Genomic DNA, 24,177 nt, shown 5'->3' with positions numbered 1-24,177 from the left:
GTAATGGGTTCATTTGCATGTAGGATGCCTGCATAGTTTTCATTTGTTTTGTGCCAATATAGACCTTCTCTAACATTTTACAAAGGCGTTACACCGCTATTCTGCTCCTCAAACAACGCCCACATCAACGCGCATGCCCAACACTCAAAGAGACGAACCGGATGACTCGCATAAAAGTCTTCCGCGCTGTCGGTGCCTTAGCACTACGGCGTAGATCAAGCCGCAGAGACGTAAGATATAAAAGCTTGCGTGCTGGACAGAGAGGTGCCGGTAGGGTTTCAGCGCTCTAGAATATACTAGCTGCTCGGCAACACTAAGGAGACCAAGTAAGTTACCGGCGGCTACATTAGGCATTTTTTATTGCTATAACATGAACGACAGTATGTTTCATTTTGTTATTACTGTGCATAAAGGGAAATAAGATTTTAATGTTAGTTTCGGTGATCATAATGTAAAGCAGGCTAATAGAGCGGTGGCGGTAGGAGTAGGGACTTTCCAGAAAGGTTTTAGTTAATTTTTGCAGATTACGACCGCGGGTTCTGTACCGTCCGTTGCAAAGTTCTTCGGAAGGAGACGGATGTAGGCGGTTACAGTTTTATACATCGCGCCGATTTGCAGAAATACTTAGCATTTTGCAGTGGCTTGTCTAGGGGTCGATGTGGCGTGAAGCGGCTGTTGCCAAGTAAACTTAACCAGGGTTTCGGGTTAACCAAGTTTCGCGGTAGTCAACTGCTTTACATCACAGTACGAATACATTTTATTGTAAATGTATGTGTCGTCCACATTTGCGTTAAATCTAAACTTGCATCAACTTGCGGTTGCATTTCTTTTCTAACCACCGCCGATGTAACCTATACTATATTCTAGTTGCACCTCTTCTTGTTTTGTAGTTTGATCCCCGTTTGTGGAGAAAAAAAGCTTGAAACGGTTATGTCTGCCATCGCCATCGCATTCTTCCGGCACGGCAGGGTTGTGGCCAGCCGAGCAGCGAAGAGCAGCGCCTCCCGGCCGATGTCTCCTTGCCCCTCCCTCGCCCGCTGCATCTCCTCCACCGGCGGGAGGAAGAACTTGGCCGCCGCGGCAGAAAGGCGGCTCCAGCAGCCGGCCGCCTGGGACAGTTTTGGGATTTGGCTGGACGAGCCCGTAGTTCTGCCGCCTCGTTCAGGCGAGGGCGGACAGGCTCTGAAGAAAGCCAGTGTCCCCAGCTTTGGTTGCGCCAGTCAGACGGGCAAGAGGAAAGAGAACGAGGACCGCTACAGGGTGGCCCAGCTGGGCGACGATCTGTTCTTATTCGCCGTTTTCGACGGGCACGGTGGGGCTGCCGCCGCCGAGTTCTGCTCCCGGCACTTCAGCCATTTCATCCAGTGAGTACTGTCCACCCTTTGACCCTGATCGGCGTGGTAAATGCCACGAGCCTTTGGGTGCAGTTTGTGCAATTAATGAACCTTCAGTAATTAAGCTTGAAGCTCAAATCCCAAAAATTCGTTTTTTTTCTCTGTTTTGAGATAACTGTCTTTCCACCACAGGAGAAACCTCCAGTTTGAGTCTGATCTGGAGTCGGTCCTAGAGAAGTCCTTTCTGCAAATCGACGGTGCCTTTCTGCAGCACATATGCAGTTTAGGAGAAGGTGAGATTTTTTTTTCCTTTTCTTGAGGGTGTTTTGCATCTTGATGTGGTAGTTGGGGACATGTCTGGACAGTAATAAGAGGGACTGCATCTCATTTTATTTCCTTGACATGTCTCCTTGGCAGCTTGCCATTGAGTCTTCCAGTATCTGTGCATGCATGTTCTAGCTTTGTTTTGGGGCCCAAAGTAATTTGACATGCACCCAGCCTTGGTTTTTAATGCTCCATCTTAATCTAATGGAGGAAAAATGATCTCCTTCAGGTAAACATGCATTTGAAATGGTTACCTTATGGTCAGTGCTGGGTTCCTCATGTTTACTGAAGACATTTCTTTTCTTGTGATAGTATGTGCAGGGGACTGGTTACATACTTAATGTGCATTAGTGGTCCCTTGTTGACTTCTTTGATCATCCTGGGCTGCATGTGAAAAATCCCATGACGGGAATTTATTGCAGCTTTTTTTCCTGCTAACATTGTTGGTGCTTAAACATAAAGAATCTGGATATGAACGAGTTGTCTTTTCCCACATGGGAGTGTTGGATTTAGATAGTTTATACTCTAATGGTTAAGATGCTGAGAATGTCCTGGCTATATACAGGACATTTATTTCAGTAAATACTGCAGGTATAGCCTACCTTTTTGTAGTGATAAATTCAAGGCCTTTGGGTCTTGCTTTTAAGATTTGGACATTCCTGTCAAAGCAGAACTAATGTGATGCATCTTGGTCTGGAATGTGTGATGTTCATTTTGCATTTTTTCTTTGGCTGATTGCAAAATAATTAAACAGCTCTAGTCCCTGTGCTACATCTTCTGCTTTGCTTGACTTAAAAACAAAGGGATCTGTAGAATGGAATAGGGATGTTTTATGAAATTAACAAGCATTTGAATAGCCAGAGCTGGCTGCTTTGTGTCTTGTTACTACTTTTATATTTCAACCTAGGTGATGGAGTCCAGCGGTTCCATGTCTGGACTACAGAAGACTGCGAATGTTTTTTAAAAACCATGTAAACTCCTTGTGAGTTCTCTCTTCTTTTGAGCAGTTGTACACATACAATAAAAAAACCAATGTTTGCCCATAAAGTGTGCAGATATAGAATTCTCCAAATTCTAATGTATAGCAAAGTGGTAATTCTTAGAAAACACATTTAAAAATACCACAGTACATGTATTTCAGAATACATTTTATAGTCCCAGACTCAACTTACTCTTCTGAAAGTTAACTTTGCTAGGAGGACTTTTTTTCTATTTTATACTGTAGATTTATTGTAAAGACTAATTTCAGTCATTAGAGTAGTCCTTATAGTGGCTTGTTCTTCTGTACAAGAGTTATAACATCTTGTCTGCTTTCTTTAGATGCCCCGCTCTCTGTTGGAACAACAGCAACAGTTGCTTTGCTACGGAATGAGACGGAGCTTGTGGTTGCCAGCGTGGGAGACAGCCCAGCTGTCCTGTGCCGAGAAGGGAAAGCGGAGAGCTTAACCGAAGACCACAGTGCCAGGCGAAAGGACGAAAGGCAAAGGTAAGGCGTGTTATGTGCTTTTGCCTTGTGTAGTAACTTTTGTTTTCTAATCTGACTTAATTGTTGTCATGTCATTTACCGAACTGCTATATGCCATACGGTGCAGCGGGAAGCCAGAGCCTACCCAGCAGGCTACACCCTGCACAAGGCAGGGTACACCCTGGATTGGATGCAAGTGCATGGGGACAATTTAGAGGCCACGATAATTTGGCCTAGACACTGGGATAACTCCTACTCTTATCGAGAAATGCCCAGGGATCTTTAATGACCACTGAGAGTCAGGACCTCAGTTTAACGTCTCATCCAAAAGATGGCACCCACTACAGTATAGTGTCCCTGCCACTATACTAGGGCATTAGGACCCACACAGACCGCAGGGTGGGTGCCCCCCACTGGTCCCACCAACACCACTTCCAGCAGCAACCATAACTTCCTAGAGGTCTCCCATTCAGGTACTGACCAGGCTCAATCTTGCTTAGTTTCAGTGGGTAGCCAGTTGAGAGCTGCAGGGTGATATGGCTGCTGGCCCCGCTTCATTGTTGGATGATTAATTCCTTCCCTCCAATAATTAAGACTGTAAAAATCTTGCCAAGTCTATTTGAATTCTTATTTATTAGGGAGAGAATCCCAATTTTTACATTAGAAAAGCCTGCTATTCTAATGGGCTTGAACTGTCCTTTTAGGATTCTGCAGTGTGGCGGCATCATTGAGTGGAACAGCGCTGGTGAACCTTATGTAAATGGGAGGCTGGCAATGACGCGAAGCATTGGCGACTTCCAGGTGAAGCCCTATGGAGTGATTGCACAGCCCGAGATTACAACAGTGAAGGTATGAGTCTTCTAAAGTGTCATTTCAGGTCTGATCTTCTGTTTCTGATTTTTGATACGAGGTCTGAAGTATGTTTGATGTATTCCAGCTGCAGCATTCGAAGGACTGTTTCCTGGTTTTAACGACTGATGGCGTCAGTGGGATCATGGAAGGACAGGAAATGTGTGATATTGTGAAAAGGTGCCAGGACCCTTCAGAAGCTTCTCTTATTGTAACTGATCAGGTAAGTGGAAATAGGAGTTTTAAAAGTGTTTGACTTCCATAGGATTTTTTTCCTCCTCAATATTTTAATGGTGATTTTGTTTGTTTCTTCAGGCTCTGCTATATGGAACACAAGATAATGCAACTACTTTAGTGGTACCATTTGGAGCTTGGGGAAAGTACAAGAATGCCCTGACCTCATCAAGCTTTGGAAGAATCATGGTAGCCAGCTGCCGTTGGAGCTAACTGGACAGATGACTGTTGTAGAGCTGTACTTGATTTTGTAGTCTGATTTATGTATAAATACTGTGACTGGGTGGGGTTTTGATATTTTTCTATAGCTGAAAGCAAAACTGGTTACTATGCTGTTCCACTTTTGTGCTTAAATGTGGATCCGTAGCAAGCATTTTCCTCTGGACCTAACAGGTTCTTATGCATTTTTCTTTCATTTCATAAGAAAGTTAAAGATTTTTAGTGCCTTTATGCACTTCAGCATTAAAATCTGTCCAAAGTGGTTTTTAAATTACTCATTTAATATGGCTTTTAGTAGACTTTTCCAGTCCTGTAAAATTCTTGCATTTCTACTGTGAAACTGGATGCCAGTTCTGGCAAAGGGAATGTTTATTTATTGGAGCTGGATGGGAGACTTGACGTGCACAGAGTAGCACATCAGTCTCTTCAAAAAATGCACAAGTGAACAGAAATAAATCCCTTGCAAATCAGTTCCTGTCTGTTAACTTTTTTTTTTGTCAGGATGACTTAAGTATTTTGGCTGAAAGGTTAAAGTAAATGTATCATTTTGATAAGAATTGGTTTATCTGCAGTTGACAATGGACTTTTCACTTCTGAGAAAGTATAGTATTCCATGTTGGATAAAAAGGTCTACAAAGCAAAACTTATTTTTCAGGGTGCACTGCACAGTTAACTATAAACCTACCTGTAGAAATTAAATTATTAATGGAATAAAAATTTAACTTGGAAACTAAATTGTAATGCATACTAAAAGTCTTTAGCCAAGTGTTCAGTTAAAGGTATGGAAACCTTTTATATGGTATGGTCGTTTTATGATAAAACAATCCAGTAGATGGCAGTGTGGTTGCATTTGGCACAACCAGTTATTTCCCCAATTTAATTTACTATTACAGAAAAAAACAGTCTTAATACATTCACATAGCATAGGTTACATTAGTTTTGTCTCATCCATTGATACATGAAAGTTAGAACAGTATATTTACAGACAAGAAACTAAAATGCAGCTTATGACAGACCTTAGGTTCTTCTACTGGCTCCTTACATGGGGAAAAATGCCTTTTATAATGAAGTTTTCTGAAATCTTTTGTAAGTTCATTTATTCAGGACCTTACACAATGATTTTGCCATTTGATCTGCCTTTACAAGAAAATAAAAATTTTGTAAACAAGTGGCATCTTGTACTTTCATTGAATAATGATGAATGCATTGTCCTACACTGTGTTTAAATGCTGAATATCTGGTATAAGATGCTTAAAAAATCAAGATGTTTGAGTTCTGATATTTTTCTTCAGTGCTTGAGATATGTATTCCAATTAGTTGCATAAAAATGGTCTTGAATGGACCTTTTAAACAGGATCTTACACTGATAGTCTTGAGGAAAAATTCCTAATGTTCCAGCATGTATATGTCATTACATTAGATTATGTGATGAGAATACAGTAGTTATGCAGAGCAGCAGCTTCAAAACAACATTCTGCAAACAAAGCTTAATCAAATGTATTTTATACCCTTTCATAGAGGCTGAGGTGTTCTAAGGTGCTTAATGGATTCCAGTGCTGGTAATACTCCTAACCGCACATACAAAATCAGATAACATTACAAGAAAAGGTAAAGGTTATGTGAACTTTTTCATAACTTTCAGCTTTATATAAGCGATGGTCAAGAAGATTATGGTCATGCAGGCCAAAGCAACAATGTTTTCCCACATTGCCCAGTCATTATAGTTGATCCCCTGTCCACAGAGATAAGCCTCGCCATAACACCTGTTAAGGGAACAGCAGAATTAAGCTTTCAGACATGTCAAAAATGGTTAACTTAAAACTTTTATCCTACTACAGATGAATAAAATGAATGTAATAGAAAAGTTTACATCTAGGATGTCAAAATTAATCATGGGTAAACTATTTTTTGGTATCTTGGACAACAGATTGGATACTAACACTATGTATCATGTTCTATCATCTGCAGCAACAAAAGTGCCCAGCAAGTTATAAAAGCACACTTAACCCCTTTAGAATAAGGTGAATTAAGACATTGTTTTAGCTAAAAAAACAAACAACCAAATAAGAACCAAATTGTGTTCTACAAAACAATTTTCTATGATATTGGAAGTAGTGTTACTGTTAAGGGAAGTGGCTGAGGTCTACCTTGCCCTTAGTGAATCTCCTTCTAGAGAATGCTAAGGTTAAGATGTATATTACTATTTTAAGTATTCCCTTAAGTATTTATGTAGGAAAAAAACTTAAGTAAAATAGTTTTTGCCAATCTTAAAACACTGAATCAAATAAATATGAAAAACATACACTGCTCCATATTGTTGCGCATTGTGTGAACAGTTTGACATTGCTGTTGCAAAGCTCATGGTATTGTTCTCTCCACAGAAGTACAAGCCTCTGAACTCATTCACTTCTAGGGCCTATAAAAGAAACATACTATAATTAAAAGTTTACACTCTGCATCAATCAAACCTTATAGTGCCTTTCAAGGAAAGCATCCTTTGCTTTGTGGAACAGAAGTAAAAAAAAGTAAAATATTATATTAGATATTTAAAAGAAAATGGAAGTTTTTTTTTAAAGTATAGAAGCATACTATGGAACCAAAGTATAGAAATCTAACATTCATACGTCTAAAAACAGACATTGTTCAAAAAACAAGCAAGCATGTAGCTATAAAATGACATTTGCAATAAAGTTTTAAACTGATTAACTTCCTTCAAGAACACTATTGACACAAAAGTGTCTAACTTTCTTACCGTTAGTCCATATCTCGGAATGCTGAAGTACTTTAGCCAGTTGAGCCAGTCCATTATAGAGGGGATGTTCACCAGCAGACCAGAAAAGATCTGCAAAATTTGAGAAAAAGTGTTCTTGAGTTTCAGCTTCTTATACAGACCTTTTTTTCCAAGAAATTACAGTTTTCAAACATGGTCTATATCTATATGATTTTGTAATAATATTTCAACTGAGGTGCTTCTCTTCATCCACAGTATGACTTGAGATGCAAGGTGTTTCTGTGACCTGAATTCATCATTCATCAGCAAAAGGCAGGGATTTTTCAGTCCAGTCTCCATACTGAGTTCTGTCCTTTCCACATCATCATCACAGAACTAAGATGGCGTTGTCTCCCAAGGCAAAAAATTAAAGAGGTCCATTTAGCTAGCCAGTTCACCTATACTTAACCACCTTTTAAGTGACAAAGATTGGACTGTTTCACACAAACTTTTCCCTGAACTCAAGAGCCCTGAACTCGAAGGAATATAAAAAGCCATGTAATTTGTTTATTACCAGATTAATTTACATTTAAGTAAAACAGTTCAGTGCTGAACAAGGACATAAAAGATTAGATATCTATCTTAGACAGTTTGTTAAAAAACAGCAGTTTGGGTTTCAAAAGCAATAAAATATAAATGAATTGTGCACAAGAGGAACGTTTTTGTAGTGTTAAGCTTTTTGGTGCTTTAAAGGACTTTTTCAAACATTTATCTCATATCTTTGTTTAGTTATAGTCATATGTTTAATACCTAGTAGCACTCTGTCTGTGTGCCTGTGTGTCTCGTGGAGAGCAAGCTGGGGTATCCGAAAAGAAATTCCTAATGTAAGAAATTGTATAAGGCTAATAAAGTGATCTTATCTTATCGCATAGCCACTGCTAATGGAGGATCTCAGTGTACTCACAAGCATGAGGACAAAGCATATGGTCATAATGAGGTTTGCTATTCCAACAACATCCATTCCTGCACTAATGGCAAGACCCATTGAAGTGGCTGTGTAGGACACCATTATCAGTGTGAACATGAAGAAGAAGAAGTTACCAGGCTCTCTCTTGTAGCCTGTAATTAGACAACAATGAAACGTTGACATTATTAAATCATAATTGACACCAGAAGGCTCCACAGCCAAAACATTGTGTTTTCTTTCTTCTCTTTTCAGCAGGGAATAAACCTTTACTTGTTCCTTTGTAGCCTACACATGCTGACACAGCTACCCACCTGAACTACATTATTATATCATTGTAACTATGTCACAATTCATCCGTACATTTACTGTTTAGTTGCTGCACTTTGTATTGTTTTGTTAGTTAGATAAGCTTATCATCTTATTGTTTGTTGATACGTCCCTCCCCATGTTCTAACTAGCTATTTTATACACTTAACCTTTTAGGTTTTAGTGTTAAGTATTTGAGTCTCCATGGATAAGGTTCTTTTGTTTTGTCATATCAATTGTTTTGCATTCCGTCTTAGGTGTCTTACAAGTTTTGTCATTGTCCATTTATTTAAACATTACCTTGTGAATATTCAAGAGTCATGATCAAAAAGCATTGTCAATTTAATTCAGTAATGTACTGTAAATAGAAGTAAGTTAATTTAAAAAACAAAGGTAAAACTATAGAAAATATTAAATTAAATAGTTATTAATAACAGCACAATAGAGGAAAAACAATAAAGTCCCTCAAATAAAAGAGGTGATACTGTAGTTAAAGGCTTACCTATCATCCAGTAAGTGATTAATGAGAAAATTACTGCAGGCAAAGTTCGCATTGGAATGAGGTCTCCCAGCAGTAATGAAATGAAATAGACAGACAGTCTGTAGTATCCACTGGTGTACTGGTGGCTAGGGTTTAAAATGAATACGTGAACAAAACAAATAGCAAACATGCAGGATAACGACAAGAAATAGATGAGTTTGTTTTTTAATTTATCTACTATAAGATAGATTACAAGTGAAAGGAACCAATCTTTTGAATAATGTCATATGCTGTATGTCTCATATGTCTATTATATTTCTTTTGAATTTAAGTAGTGTGGTTTGCTTAGCACTAGACTGATTATTCTTTGTTGCAATCGTATATGTCCCTACATGTCAATATATCTCATCTACTGTACCTCTTCCCCATACTCGATTCTCAGACCTAGTGAGTTAGGGCACTCTTCTGCTTCACATAATGTTCCTAATATAGCTGTATTATTTTCACAAATCAGAATGCAGTAAATTTTGGACGCAGAACTAGATATAGCTATAAAGATATAAAACCACACCAAAAACAGAGAGTGGAGTTCTGACATGCTGCAGAAAGAGATCGAATAGCATGTGGGTCAAAGCATGCATTTTAAAATGTTAAGGCTGTTAGACACAAAGTAATGCCATGTATAGTTTCTGCAAATCTTGCCTTTGACATGATCTATTTTTTACATCCATATAGCATTTTAAATCAAATTTAATTCTATAATACAGAACATTCTGTTTAAAATAAATGAATTGTATGAATTAATTTTAAGATTTTTTATACTTACATGAACAGTTTCTTATCGGTGATGAAAAGCTCAATTGCAGACACACTGGAGAAGCATTGGTTGGTGGTTAAAAAGAATAAGGAGCCCACTCTGGAAAAGATGATGAAGACCATTGAAAACAAGATGATCTTTTTAACAGTTCTGTTAATAAATTACACACTGGAACACATAAACAAAGCAGTCATTACATAAAATATTGCTATAAGGAGTTTTTAATAAAAATATATATAGACTATTTTAGATAAAGATAATAATATTACATCATTGACATTATCACTCCCCTTGTTTACTGAATAATATTTTGATATTTTCAGCTATGTTTTAGAATGTTTTGCACTGAAACCTAGAAGATTCTACCTTTGACTCCACCACCTGTTCAATATGTGAAAATATACCAGAAAAAGATTTGTAAGTAATACTAATATCATTTATGCTATTCTCCATTAGCCTCTTACTTCTCAGACCTGACAGACTTTAGAAAACTTAAAATTACTTCAGATTATTTTCCAAATGAATTTATCACCTTCGCTCCTAGTCTTTGTGATTTACGTATTACACTAAATAAAAGCTGTGAAACGCTAATTTGGTGAAACTGTAATCTGTAGTTTCAATTAGGCTATTCTGCTAATGGTCAAGAATGAGTTTCACCTGTTCTGGATTCCACTGGCATCGAGTTTGACTCCAAAGAAAATTGCACCAACAATTAGGCCCAGGACAATAACTACTAAAACCTAAAACACAAAAAACAAGTCTACTAAGACCAAAAAAACAAAAATAGATTTTTTTTATTAACAAAAAAACAATGTTCTGTGCAAAACAATTCTGAGATATTAAAAAAAGTTAATTCCGTTACTGCCAGGTTATACACTTTAGGAAGACAGAGTTAGTGCTTTTTTATTGCTTTTTTGCTTGTATATTATGCCAGTTAAAAAATAGACCTCATCAATACTTCTATGGATCACAAAATCACATGGGTCATATATCTTTAATATAAAAGGTATTATCACTCTGATCAGCAGTGATCTTTTAAAGATTAAGTTTGTTACACAGCCTTTGTACCAGGCTCCATTCATTGCAAAGTACTGGGCAGTTCAGTGTTACCAGCACATGATCTTTGAAGTGTTAAAAGTAAGAAAAGAAATGCCTTAGGTCTATTTGTCAAATTTAACCTCTCTTTCATGTGCTAGATTCTTACTTCCTGCAACATTGACCACAGATGTTTTCACAAGATTTTATTTGTCATATTGTTACTTATTACCTTATTGGAAAATACCTACATTTTAAAGAAAGGAGTTTCAGAAAGAGGCTTAAAGAAGAGACCGGGCCAGTGTGAAGCTTCTACCTGTGCAACCGAAGCCTGAGGGTTCCGAATCAAGTTCTTAGCGGCACGCATGGTCACCCAGCGAAGCTGAGTGAAGAAGGAGGTGGCATATGTGATCGACACAAGCTTCTTCCTCTTCTTCCTCTGCCCCAAGCCGGCTTCAGTCTTCTTCAAGGCATCTTGCACATTTCTATATTCTGAGGACTTCAAATATGCCTCACTGAGTTTTTCCACCACACTCTGGTCAACGGCTTCATGATCATGAATTTTGACTGCTTCCAAGTCATCTTCCTTTGAGCTTTCTGTGTGTGAAAAATGGAGAATACATGTAATATTTTCTAACAAAACCAAATAACTGATTTATTTTTGTTTAAGGCACTTGGTCTGAATTTATCTTTCTACCAAATAATTCAATAGATGTTTTTATGATTGAAATATACACTTAAACATTCATTACATAAACTATTAGAACCTTAAAACTACAGTTGCATGCTGTCTGAATTTCAGGCTGGAAAACAACTGCTTTCACTAGAGAAGCCATCAAAATCTAATCCTGATAAGAGTACCATTGAAGTCCTTGCTTGCTGCTACTGCTGTAGAGTCCCCGTTAATCACATCCAGAAAGAAATCAGCTGGATTGTTGAAAGATTCACATTCATAACCTGAAAGAAAAAGTGTCATAAACCATGTGATTATGCATTCCTCTCCAACCACTACTGTGGTTAAATGAAAACCATCTCCCAGTGATCTTACCAAGGGATTTAAAATATCCCAATGCAGATTTGGCTGGCCCATGGTACATCATTTTTCCAGAAGCCAATAAAGTCAAACTGTCAAACAGCTTAAATATTGAGTAGCGTGGCTGGTGAATGGACAAAATAATTGTTCGCCCTCTTCTTGACAGCCTGAAGGAGTCCAAAGAAATCAATATTAAGCCATATTAGCATTACGATTGTAATATTCATGCAAACATATAAGTCAAGCAGCATCAATAAAAGTATTATCACTTCCTGCAGCCATTTTATCTAGTGCATTTCATATATTGCTCTTTGAAACTAGGATTCCACAATTTGACATTAAACAAATCTGCCCAATCTTAAATTCCTTGGAATGCCTCCACAACATTCAGGGAGACAAACCTATTGTGTTGTTAATCATTACATAGTATTTTTATACTTCAGTGTAAAGTTCAAAGAGAATAATGAAGGAAGCAGCCTTCTGTTAATGAGTCAATAATTCTCAGATCACGATACAGACAGTGAATTATGTGCTGAGATGTGTCTAAAATACAAAACGATGCTGATGAAAGGTATTCTTCTGTGATAAAAAATATATATAAAAAGAATGACAATAAAAAATTTAAACTAAAGCCTGCGTTTTTGTTTATTTCTTTACTTGTGCTTCTCAACAGAAGTTTGTCTGCAAAGTGAGTCAAAAGACCAAAAGCATTTGCTTACTGCTTTTACAAAGAAAACCTACAGCCACTCGTACCTTTTCAAGAGAATAAGGACAGCATTGGCAGTGCTGGCATCTAGGCCCGTAGTGGGTTCATCCAGGAATAAAACAGGAGGCTCAGTGATGAGCTCCATCCCAATATTTGTTCTTTTCCTCTCTCCTCCAGAGACACCTCGGATCAGTTGTGTGCCAACCTGAAACAAGCACTGTATTATCCTGGCTGTCCGTGACAGCGTGTTAAGGACAAGACAACAGCTATTTCTTGTTACTGCAAAGTTGAGCCACATGGTCATTTCCTTGTACACAACAAATGAATGTGCACACAGCGGCATTCTTTACTATGTAAAGAGTCACTAATGACCTGAGATAATATATCAGCTCTGTTAAATACCAGTTTATATGCTTTAGCGTTTTCTTTTTTTCTGAGAAAACTGGGCTTTTTTTTCAGTTAACAATTGGTACTTGAAGAAAATCAAAGAAAAGAAAGCTTAATAACACGTGTGTCATTGCAAACGTATGACAATATCCACAAGCACTTAAGGAAAATGACACTTTTTTCAGAAATGTAGAAATTCAGCAACAACAAGGCTCATATTTCCTTTTAATAAATCTGTCATAACATAACAGTATTACAGTCTAGCACTCTTTTTTGAGCAGTTACAAAATCTTTTGAGTTTAATCTTTTGGATGGTGCCAGTGTGTGGCTGAAAGAGGACAAGTAGAACTAAAAAGTAAAAAAAAACACAACATTTTAGTTAAGTCTTCTTTTGGTTCTCTTCTGCCCAGTTTCAGGTTAAATTAAAATCTGTTTTTTCTGTCACAAAAACATGGTTTTATATCACAACTTATAGTAAGAGTGTTCCAAGTTACAAAAAACACTTGCTGAACTCTTTTCAACTCATTAAAAGATAATAAAACATGTCTGTGAATATCACCGCCTACCGCACTTAACAAAAGAAGGCTTACGGCTTAAGATGTATATCTATCAACAGATTATCAATTATATTAGAGTTCCAGTTTTTAGATCATCAACAAGGGTTTTCCATTCCATTTTAGGTCTTTGTTCTGACTAATCATTAATTTAAGGAATTTTCAGTGAAAAAGTCAATGAACTAATTTAGTAATAATAATAATAATAATAATAATAATAATAATAATAATAATAATAAAAAATAATTGCTTACACTTATATAGCACTTTTCTGGACACTCCACTCAAAGTGCTTTACAGGTAACGGGGACTCCCCTCCACCACCACCAAAGTGCAGCATCCACCTGGATTATGCGACGGCAGCCATAGTGCGCCAGAACGCTCACCACACATAAGCTATCAGTGGGGAGGAGAGCAGAGTAATGACGCCAATTCATAGAGGGGGATTATTAGGAGGCCATGATTGGTAAGGGCCAATGGGAAATTTGGCCAGGACGCCAGGGTTACACCCCTACTCTTTTTGAGAAATGTCCTGGGATTTTTAATGACCACAGAGAGTCAAGACCTCGGTTTTACGTCTCAGGACGCGCCTGTTTACAGTATAGCGTCCCAGTCACTATACTGGGGCATTAGGACCCACATGGACCGCAGGGTGAGCGCCCCCTGCTGGCCCCACTAACACCTCTTCCAGCAGCAACCTTAGTTTTTCCCAGGAGGTCTCCCATCCAGGTACTGACCAGGCTCACACCTGCTTAGCTTCGTTTAAAACATCTGTACTTTATTTGTGATAGTGTTTTACTAGGAAAATGACTAATGACTAGATGGGAGGGAATTTGATAACGTAAGGCTCACTTCTTGCAAAGCTATATTAAAATTAGATTCACATTCAGAATGAAGTGACACACACATCAGATGACACAAGAGACAAATTGGGAACAGGAGGCACTACTTTACACAAAGTGTTGTGGGAGTTTGGAACAAGCTATCAACAAGGCTTGATGAGATCCTTGGATCAATTAGTTACTAACTACCAAATGAGCTAAATGGGTCGAATGGCCTCTTCTGGTTTGTAACGATTCTTATGCAATTATGTTAAACTTCTTAAATTTTAAAATTTAAATGTGTAAGAAAAGCCAAATGTCTTAATGACAGCAAAGAAATATTTTTAGAGAGAGTGCTTCAGACCTAAAAAAAAATATACTTGAGAACAACTGGATTCACACTCACTTTGGAGTTGGCCACTTTGGTCAGCCCAAGTTCAGACAGGACACTGTCCACTCGTTCTTCCTTCTCCTTGAAGGAGATGGATGTGGGGAGGCGGAGAGCCGCTGAGAAGAGGAGGTTTTCTCGGACAGTCAAGGTGCCCATGATAACGTCATCCTGTTGAAGAAACCAGGCAGGTGCAGATACTGTACTGGAAGATCAGGTGAGTCGTCCAACCTGCTTAGCTCTTCTGGTCTGAAGAAGCTTATTGATGCAGCAATTTCTTTCTGGAAAGATCCTTCATAATCAGTGTATCCTATTTACAGCCTTGTCCTTTTAATGTGTGTGTGGAGGTTAGGGTGTGGATGGGGAGACTAGATATACTCTCCCCTTTTCAAAGTCATTACCATAACTGAATCTTTCATCTTTGATTTCCTGATTTTTGCTTAGTTTTCATTTAATAATTCCATGTCTTTTGACAATAGATGGCTGACTGGCAGTACGCATTATTATTTTTTTGAAAAAGCGATGTAAAAAACCCTGCAATTTCATTAAATGTAACATTTTATTTGGGTGATTTCTTGCATCTTAGTTTTTGTGATTGCAGACAATAGATGCAGGTTATTCTATAAAATAAGCCTATTGGCAAGCTGTGTTTTTTATGTGCCCTTTGAATTGGGTCTCTGTGTGGAAGCCCCCTTTAGACAACCATTTAAAACAGGATTGGTAGGCTTAGCAACTTCAAAGTCAAAACATCCTGAAAATGATATGTTGTCCTGTTGTGGAAGGTTCCTAAGATATTGATTACTCTATGAAGAAGATGATTTTCTTTAAAGGGGTGAAATAATATATTTGAATAACAATAGGAAAGTTTTGTTTTCCTACTGTATATCAGATGCCACATGTATTTCACCTCAGCACTAAATGCTCATGTAACATATCAATTTCAAGACTTGTACTTGGGGAAAATGCTTTTCTGTTTTCTACATCCATTATCTCTAATCAATCACTTTCTTTACCCACTTAAGTTCTTCAAATAAAAGCTCTTTTTTATTCAGTGTGAAAACCTTTACATTTACAATTGCAATACACAGCTCCTGGAAAATACCTGCCTTTGTTATACAGTTGTAACATTTTTTGTCTATGTTAATTGGTTTAGCAAGTAATAATGATATAAAATACAACATAATAATAAAATGTCATCCTCGGTCATAAAGTTTTATTAAGCTGGTCACACAAACCCTTTATCTCACAAGATCTCACTAAAAATGGCCTTAAAACAGATACAATGCTCAACCTTAAGAATGTAAGGGGTGAAGAAAGAAAATGATGATTGAAACAAATCTACTCACCTGGACAACATAGCCAGAGATACATTTGAAATTTGAAGGTTGTGGGGCTCCATCAATGAGAACGTCGCCTGACAACCCTGCTGGGTCCTTCCTTGCAGCCAGAACATCCAGCAGCCTGACACAGTTATACAACACAGAGGGAAAAATCATTATAGAAGCAAATAATCCAGTCAGTCAAAATGGTCTATACAGATCCTGTGAAACATTTAGAAAAAGCAGAGGTGTTAACCCTGCTGTCCTGAGCAAACTGAACTCTGGAGTTTTACAACGTGGCCTGCTCAAAGATTCCACTTAATGCAGCTTTGATTTCTAAATCAAAATCAAATCTGATTTTCTGTGTTAAAGGCTAAATGAACTAGTTTTCATTATGAGATAGTGAGAACCAAACGGCATTCCTACAAACTATTCTACTGAAGTGGGAAGCATTAAGTAAACACCATTAGTTAAACACAACCTGTTGCTTTTCATGCATGAGTGTGAAGTTTGGGGAAAAAAGTATGAACTGACGGACCCAAAACATTTTAATTGTCTCTTAATTTTCATGATGTTCTTTTCAAGGTAGATTTAATTAAAATGATCAGTTTGAACATATTTTAGATAACAACATATTTTACCGGTTTTTAAAAATTTAAATTATTTACAGTATGTAAAGTCTTGCTTGTGGGTTGGTGCATTTGTTCGTCACTGCTTAAGATACAATGATCCTAGGAACCTTACTTTCACATCAAGTAAGAAACACAAAAGCACATGATAGCTTATTCCATTATGCATAATCGGCATATTTTCATATCTTCATCTCAAGTGAATCAACTCATGCCATTTTATGTCTAAATCAGGGGTTTTGTACTGTTTTTAGCCATTACAATAGGCAAAAAACAGTCAACCAGTGAAAATAAAGGGCTACTTACGAAGATTTCCCACCTCCTGTAGGGCCAAGAATAGCATTCAGTCCTGACTTCATTATACCACTGGAAAAAAATAATTTGGTAAGTTTATCTTTTCCCTTAAATATGTTAATATACTCATGGATTTTGGATTTTTGTCTTACTATAGTGTAAACTAAAAAGTTCAAGCTAAACAACAGAGTCAAAGTAAAAATTATAGAAACTCAAACAAAGCAGTAACAGAAGTGATCAATGATCAACAGAAAAAGAAATATGTGCCCTGTTGCAAATATAGAGTAGATAACAATCTAATGTTATAGTGATCGATTTATTTTGAAATGTATTATAAAATTTCCCAAATTTGTAAATTAATATGATTACACAACAACTACCCATACTATATAAAACCAGCTTCAATAAAGGCTTGCTTGTCATGCTTTCAGCAAAGGAATATTTAACTTTCTGTGACACTAGGGCAGTTACATTAGATACCATTTAGAAAGCATTTTAAAAGATTTTTTTGGACTAATTAACTATAACAGTTTTGCAAATCAATCTATCCAGACATCTGCTTCTTCCTAGTGATGTTTGTGTCAACCAGAGCTTATACCATTAACACAGGGCACCCTGGTCACGATGACTGAAGCGCAAATAGACAGGAGCAATATAAAAGCCATTAAAATAGTCTTGTGTGGCTGTGCAAGGTGGGAAGATCTGGGACATGGTGAGAACAGGCACAGCACACAAAGATCACAATTCATGCTTCTAATATGAATACAAATTTAATCTTTTTAGTGTCGCCTAATGTCACTAACATCTGTCATAAGCCTGACATATTTCTGCACGCAAGCAGGCTTGCATTTCTGGAAACCCCATGCTTCTGATTACAGAGCTACTGTACAGCAGGGAGTATTCAAAAAGTAAAAATAGATTTTCAAATACAACAACAAAAATCCAAGAAATGGTACACTTCCAGAGTGCAGCTTCGCATCAGGAATCTATTCAATTTTTTAAAAAAATAAATGTTGTTTTTTTTGTCATAACAGGAACTTCTTAAGAATGACATCAGAGAACGTAAAAGTAAGACGCTGCCTTTACTGCACAAGAAATTTAGAACTAAATTGGTGGAAATGCTTTCCTACTGTGCTGGTGTTTATTTAATCTATGACTTCAATGACATTTTCCTTGGCATGAAAAGCATTTGAACAATAACCCTCAGAATAACTTCTCAGATCTGCAGAATATTTCACGTGGGTGAAGTGACCTTTGTGTTACTGAGCAGTTGTCTGGAACAGGAAATGCTCAGCATAGAGACCATCAGGCCTGCAGGGCAAGTTACAGATTTCAAATTAGGACCAACAACATGCTTCTTTTACATTTTCGTGTTTCATTGAAAAGGAGGAAGGGCACATAAAAGGGAATCTGCAATCAAAGCCTTGGTGATACACATCTGCTCCACTGACTGCTGTGCCTGTTATTATTTCAATAGAGCATGGTTTATTATTCTGTGATAAATGAAACACTTCATTTTTTATTGAATTCACCTCATTATTTTTCTCCTTTGCAGATGCCTTTATTCTATTAGTGAAACCCTAGTTTTGGGAGGTGGTAGTAAGGAGAAAACATGAACTGCATTCATTCACCTTCCCAAACCACCAGTAAACCATTTAACTGTAACATGACACATGTTGATTATACTGTACATAGACTCAAGCTTGACAACCGTTTTTGGAACAACAGCCATTGCTCATATTTAGCTGTATCTAATGCAATCGAAAGACTACATACGCTTGACTTTTTAAGTAACATACCCGGACTGGTACATCAAATAAGCTGTCAGTTTTAATGCAAAATAAGTATTTTATGCTGTTGTAAGTATTGTAACCCCATTTCAAGACAAGCGAGGGCGCCAGCGGTTCTTGACTCTAGGGGCAATGATTTCCACGTGAGAATTCGGTGAAGAAACCGCTTTCAATCCTATTTTACAGGTGTTCCTCATTCTTGTTGGATTCAAAGAATAGTTTAGAAATCTGCGTTTTGACCTACATTTGAATTAAGCCGAATGGGAAGTTTGCCAATTAAAGAAGGAAGCGAGTAAACCACATGGGATAAGAAAGTGTCTCGGAATTAAGAACTCCACAGGTCTGGAGATGGAGTCAGTCAGATAAGTGTGAAGTGTTCTGCAGGAAAGACGTGAAGGGGTAACCAATGTGCACTGGGTTAAGAGACGGGAGATAAGAGAGGCGTGAAGACCCGCGCCTGTTCCCAGCGGGTACCAACAGCGAAGAAGCAGTCACCTTAAGTAAAAAAAAAGAGGGTAAATCTAAACCATGCTGAACAATTGCAAGGCGGATACTAGAAGGTTAGACATCGGTCGTTTCCTATTCAGTATTACAGATTTCCAACGAGGTTCTGACTTGGATACGATAATGGCACCATAAAGAAAGAGCCGCTTGCTTCCACAAGCGGGCGTTAATGCACCGATCAGGAGTGGGTCAAGAAAACAGCGGACAGGTGATAAGCGCGACTGCAGTCACCCAGTTCTTGAAGCGCAGTTACAGTCATTGAGACGTTTAAGCGCTGGTAGCAAAGAGTTGCAATCCCACAGATCTAATCCCTGTATATTTAAAGAGCCAAGCCTCAGGCCCCCTACAACGCCAGTTTGGGTTGTCACTGCCGGTTACCCAAGCAGGTCGCGTTTTCGTAATGAGAATTTGTAGATGATACTACATGGTCACATACCGCTGAAGGCTACTGTCCTCTGTTCCAAACCTCGCCTTTGTCTAATTTTTAAACAGGTTAGTCAACTATACATCAACATTCCCTTTATTTCATTTGTATATGAGATGGCTTAGGAAAGGGTGCCTTTATGATCATAAACCGTTAAAGTTATAATGAAGCTGCTGGGCTAGTTTCACTGATAATTTGTTCTTTCAATACTTTGGTTTGCGTGTATTTTACACAGCACGCGCATAGAAAAGCACTGGAAATCTGCGATACCTTGTCTTCAACAGCCCCTTTCCCTTTCTGGCAATGCTGCCCTTACACTTTACTACACATGATCTACAGATGAGGTTATATACATTAGACTACTTCGCAGAATAATGATAACACTAGGAAGAGTCTCTGTGAAAAAAGTAACGATTTATAGTCGCGCAGAAGTACTGATGCTAATAGTATAGAACAGGATGGAAAGCCGAATAGCATGTAACAAAACGGAAAAGGGAAAGAACAGTGTATTGATAATACCGTATTAATATAGGAGGAACAATCATTTGCCGGAGAACCAAGTTATGAGATTTTATTTCCGAGAGGGAGCATTTGTATTTTTAAGCTTTTGTAAGACTCCTAAAAGGTGGAAACTCACTTGACCCCGTGAAGGATTTTCTTATTCACCACCTTGCGTTTGCAACAGGGGCCACTTGAGATCTTCACCGTGTACTGGATGTCGTGGAAGGAGACCACGGAGCCCCGCGGGCACCTCAGGGACTCCCTGGTGGGCACCGCGCGCTGGAAAGTCGGCTCCTCCTCCCCCTCCGTGACGGCAACCACAGCGCTGCTGTTCGAAGACTGCTGCATGTCGTGGGACTCAAGTTCAACACCGGGTAGGTTCGTACTGGCAGGCTCCGTTCTGCTGCTTTTGTTGGCCATTCTGCCTAGCAAAAGAGGGGGAAAAGCCAACAAAAAAAATATCACCCACTTTATATGCTTGTGACACCGCAGAATGCCTCCAATTCAATATCAATATCAATTTCCTCTACCTCACATGGAAAATGTAGAGTTCATGGGGCTTTTCAAGTAGCAAGGTCACGTCATATGTCGGGCTATCTACTTAAAAGGCAAAATGTCACAACCATTGGCAAGTTATTCCATTTATCAATTTTTATAAATGCCCAACGATTATGGAGCACGGATGCGTGGACACCTCAATTAATACAAAATACAAAGTTTTAGAATATGAAGTAGTTCACGTAGGTAGCTGTGTCAGCATGCGTAGGCTGCAAAGGACCAAGTAATAGGTTTATTCCGTGCTGAAAAGAGAAGAGAGAAAACACAGCCGAAACTGTGGAGCCTTCTTCAGGTATTTTGTGTTTTCTTCTCTTTTCAGCATGGAATAAACCTTTACAATATGAAGGTGTACTTCCTAAAAGAAAGATTGAATTATATACTGTATATTAACGGATTGCAAGTAAGAATTATTGACATTTCCCATTTATTCATGCGGTACCCTTATGCATTATTCACTTTTGGCTACTTGAGACATGTACTGTAAACCACAAAACACGAACGAATCATACGTGCACTGTATATATACATAATAGGATTATATAATTGGAACATATTTAAACGTCGATCATTCTGAAACGTCTGACTACGCGAAGTTACCATTCTCTGCTCAAAAGCCTATAACTTCAGTTTATTCAACACTGTAAACTGCATTTGTAATACAGGTAATCATTTACGACTGCAACATCATCTTAATACTATTGCATAGGAGAAGCTGGATCGCACAACTAACGTTAAAATGAAGATGTGATTACATAAAGTTAATGATTTACAAGAATTGATCAAAATTCACATACTGGATTGTCTGGCAGCGAAGGTTTGTATTGGAAAGGCCACCTTAAAAGGAAAGATTTTCACGAACACTAAATATTTTGGAATTAACGCAAAGCAGAATTTAGCCTATTGTCTGTGAAAACGCCGATGCAATTTCCGGCATTCTAGATTAGGTGCACATTTTAATAATAATAATAATAATAATAATAATGTTTCTTTATTAGCCCTATACAATTTCTTGCATTTTACTTGATAGTGTTAGTATCTCTTCATGCGTGTAAAACGCATTTTTTAAACCACCCACTAAAACAGTGATTAGTAATTGATCAAATTTCCTATCACTTTAGCATCAATGATAGAAAGTAGCATTCTACTAGCAATACACTGGCATTCAAACAAAAAGGTTACATGTTCTTATTTAGAGCATAACATTAAAATCATTTGGGTAAAGTATATGATTTAGCCAGCGAGTAGCTTCCTCGTGCTTTTGTCGGAAGCATATAAAAGAATATAAAGCTATTTTTATGATTTACTAACATATACCTCAAAGGTTAAAATAAACTTATCAAATACCGAAACCTTTAATGTCCGTACAAAAAAAGGTATGTTCAAAAATCAAGTTATTCGGTTACAAGTTCAAGTCTCTGCCAACCAGACATTGCGGATAACCGATCATATTCACTTTTTTGTTGTTGTAAGCTGCTTTGAAAGTGAAACATGCAACAAAAACCCAACATTACTGCTCCATGGTTACAATTGTCACTATAATTAAGATGTAGTTAATGGTGCTTAATCCTGTTATTTACTATCAAAGACCAGCATTGCACTTTTTCTGTGCAGTTAAAATAAAAACCGCTTGTTCGCCGTCCTTACCATCTCTTTAAAATTGGGTTATAGGTGAGAAACAAAATATCAACGTAAACGGTAAAATGAAGGGAAACATTTAAACTCCTACATAAAGACAAAAGCTACCTGTACAACCTATCGTTTGGTCTAACTTTATAATTTTTTCCTGTAGATTTGCTTTGTAACTTACAAACTGTATCCCGCAGTTTCTTGTCTCAGCGCCAAGCAAGCAGCCACATCTGGATATCCTTCTCCCCTTTCCTCTTATTTATATGCTTGTGACACCACAGAATGCCTCGAAAGAAGTGACGTCTCGGTAGGGAGTCATATTGCAATTGGACGTAACGTTGTATAACTGTTGTAAAAGCTGAGTTGCATAATCCATATTTTATTGAAACGAAGTTTGCTGTGTACATTTGACATTGATCACAAGAGACGTTTGCTCTGAAGCGTAATAAAATCATGTAATACGAGGATAAAACGGTATTTTCTTTTGTGAATTCTTGCAATTGCGGTATTGCAAGAAAACAGGCACGCATTTCCTCGTTATTGAGAACTTTATCATGTTTTTAATTTAGTCAGGAAAAACTTGTATTTTATGCATGAAATCCAATAAAGTCTCAAATGCAAGTTCACCGCAAGGTAGCTCCTGTGTTCACATTGTTTACATAAGATAAGAAACACGGGTTTCTGGTTTGCATGCTGCGAGTTCTCTTCTCACGCTTTGTTTCGTAAGAAACTACTATCATAGGCCACCGAAAGCAATTGGCTTTGTAGGCAAAGCCAAGAGACTCCGGTGATAGTTTTCTTTTCTGTTTTTGCGTGTCAGACCTTGACAACAGCTTAGTCCCCCCCACAGACACACACTTTTTTAGATACGTTTGACTCCTATAGTATATTAAGTTAGAAATACGCTTCAGTTCAGAGCTTTCATTATTTTAAAACAAAGAGAGTGGGGTGAAGAGGAAATTTGTAGTTTTTAAGATGTGTATGAAATCAAATGCAGCACAGCATCGCAGCAGTATTTCAAGCACGATGCAATGATACCTACAGTAAATAACGTGTTCAAACGTAGAGGATAAAGGTAAATATTTTACTTTTTTGAGTAACTTTTATTACAAAGTCACATTTTCCGAGGAAAAGATTATCGATAAGAGATTGAAAAACACCTGAATTCAAGTTTTTTAAACTACATTAAATTTTCTTTTAAAATATTTTTAAAGTTAATCGTTCTAGACATTGGCAACTGAACCTGTAAATAGCCCAGTATATCTACAGTATAAAACCCGTTTATCACTGCTTCTTTGAAGCAATAATTTGCTGAGGATTATTTTTAAAACCGTTTTTCATCGATACAATCCGTGGTATGCAAACAAGATTGTAAAATAGGGCTAATTGATGTAAGGTTGTAATTCCATGTTTAAGTGAAGAAGATTCAGATTGCTTTGTGTAATGCAGAAATATACATTTTTATTTCAGATCACTTACTTTACCCTGAAGGTGCACAACATTGCACTGGGCATTTAGTTTAGAGATGTGTGCCGCAGATATACTTCCCTCTTTCATTTCCTGTCATTTGCTTTGTGCTAAGACCCACTTGCATTTTTGTCTTGCCGTATTGCTTAATTTGCTGGGTAAGAGTCATTTTCCTGCTCACTAAGGGTAAGAAATGCAAACACAGGGAATACACCGATTACAATTTTAGTACAATTAAAGTACAATTTTAATGCTGAAATGGCACATTTGAGCTTTGTGGTTCTTCTTAATATACATCTGATTTGCAGTATGTTTTGTTTTTTTTTTGCCTACACCTTGGGAATTGTTCAAGAAAGGTCCAGAGTGATTAATGAATTGACACTTCAGCCATTTGTGGTTCCTCTCATTTTTAAAGATGTTGAAGTAGAACATTTT

At 37.6% G+C, this 24,177-nt stretch overlaps 2 protein-coding genes across 3 annotated transcripts; one reads left to right on the top strand and one right to left on the bottom strand.

Annotated features, from left to right (window-relative positions):
* The first annotated feature begins 178 nt into the window (after positions 1-178).
* Positions 179-4,895, top strand: LOC148661599 (protein phosphatase Mn(2+)-dependent 1K-like). The gene is made up of 7 exons (XM_088635531.1): positions 179-326; positions 891-1,364; positions 1,527-1,627; positions 2,979-3,144; positions 3,828-3,972; positions 4,061-4,195; positions 4,288-4,895. The coding sequence occupies exons 2-7, from the start codon at positions 931-933 to the stop codon at positions 4,417-4,419; spliced, it is 1,113 nt and encodes a 370-aa protein (XP_088491657.1). The 5' UTR covers positions 179-326; positions 891-930; the 3' UTR covers positions 4,420-4,895.
* Positions 4,896-5,254: 359 nt separating this feature from the next.
* On the bottom strand, positions 5,255-22,615 carry LOC148661598 (broad substrate specificity ATP-binding cassette transporter ABCG2-like). Of its 2 annotated transcripts, none has more exons than XM_088635529.1 (16): positions 22,457-22,615; positions 20,228-20,516; positions 16,885-16,944; positions 15,977-16,091; positions 14,649-14,801; positions 12,528-12,685; positions 11,790-11,941; positions 11,603-11,698; positions 11,058-11,338; positions 10,364-10,446; positions 9,716-9,805; positions 8,911-9,035; positions 8,100-8,254; positions 7,178-7,267; positions 6,729-6,841; positions 5,255-6,188 (listed from the first exon to the last, which is right to left on the bottom strand). In XM_088635529.1, the coding sequence occupies exons 2-16, from the start codon at positions 20,509-20,511 to the stop codon at positions 6,041-6,043; spliced, it is 2,103 nt and encodes a 700-aa protein (XP_088491655.1). In that variant the 5' UTR covers positions 20,512-20,516; positions 22,457-22,615; the 3' UTR covers positions 5,255-6,040. The 2 variants fall into 2 exon arrangements, with proteins under 2 accessions (XP_088491655.1, XP_088491656.1); XM_088635530.1 differs by having other exon boundaries at positions 20,228-20,512; positions 22,457-22,611.
* Positions 22,616-24,177: the final 1,562 nt, after the last annotated feature.

This window comes from Lepisosteus platostomus, chromosome 6 (assembly GCF_059453375.1).
Source record: "Lepisosteus platostomus isolate fLepPlt1 chromosome 6, fLepPlt1.hap1, whole genome shotgun sequence".
Classification (NCBI taxonomy): domain Eukaryota; kingdom Metazoa; phylum Chordata; class Actinopteri; order Semionotiformes; family Lepisosteidae; genus Lepisosteus; species Lepisosteus platostomus.
Note: the sequence above shows the minus strand (reverse complement) of the source record. Positions and strands in the feature narration are given on the sequence as shown.

What these genes read in the sequence shown, in the direction of transcription:
- LOC148661599 (XM_088635531.1), top strand. Translation starts at nt 931, where the DNA reads ATGTCTGCCATCGCCATCGCATTCTTCCGGCACGGCAGGGTTGTGGCC. An exon ending in CGAAAGGACGAAAGGCAAAG is followed by an intron (nt 3,145 to 3,827) that starts GTAAGGCGTGTT and finishes CTGTCCTTTTAG; the next exon opens with GATTCTGCAGTGTGGCGGCA. An exon ending in CTCTTATTGTAACTGATCAG is followed by an intron (nt 4,196 to 4,287) that starts GTAAGTGGAAAT and finishes TTGTTTCTTCAG; the next exon opens with GCTCTGCTATATGGAACACA.
- LOC148661598 (XM_088635529.1), bottom strand. Translation starts at nt 20,511, where the DNA reads ATGGCCAACAAAAGCAGCAGAACGGAGCCTGCCAGTACGAACCTACCC. An exon ending in TCTCTGGCTATGTTGTCCAG is followed by an intron (nt 14,802 to 15,976) that starts GTGAGTAGATTT and finishes TTTCTTCAACAG; the next exon opens with GATGACGTTATCATGGGCAC. An exon ending in ACCGATAAGAAACTGTTCAT is followed by an intron (nt 9,036 to 9,715) that starts GTAAGTATAAAA and finishes TTTAAACCCTAG; the next exon opens with CCACCAGTACACCAGTGGAT.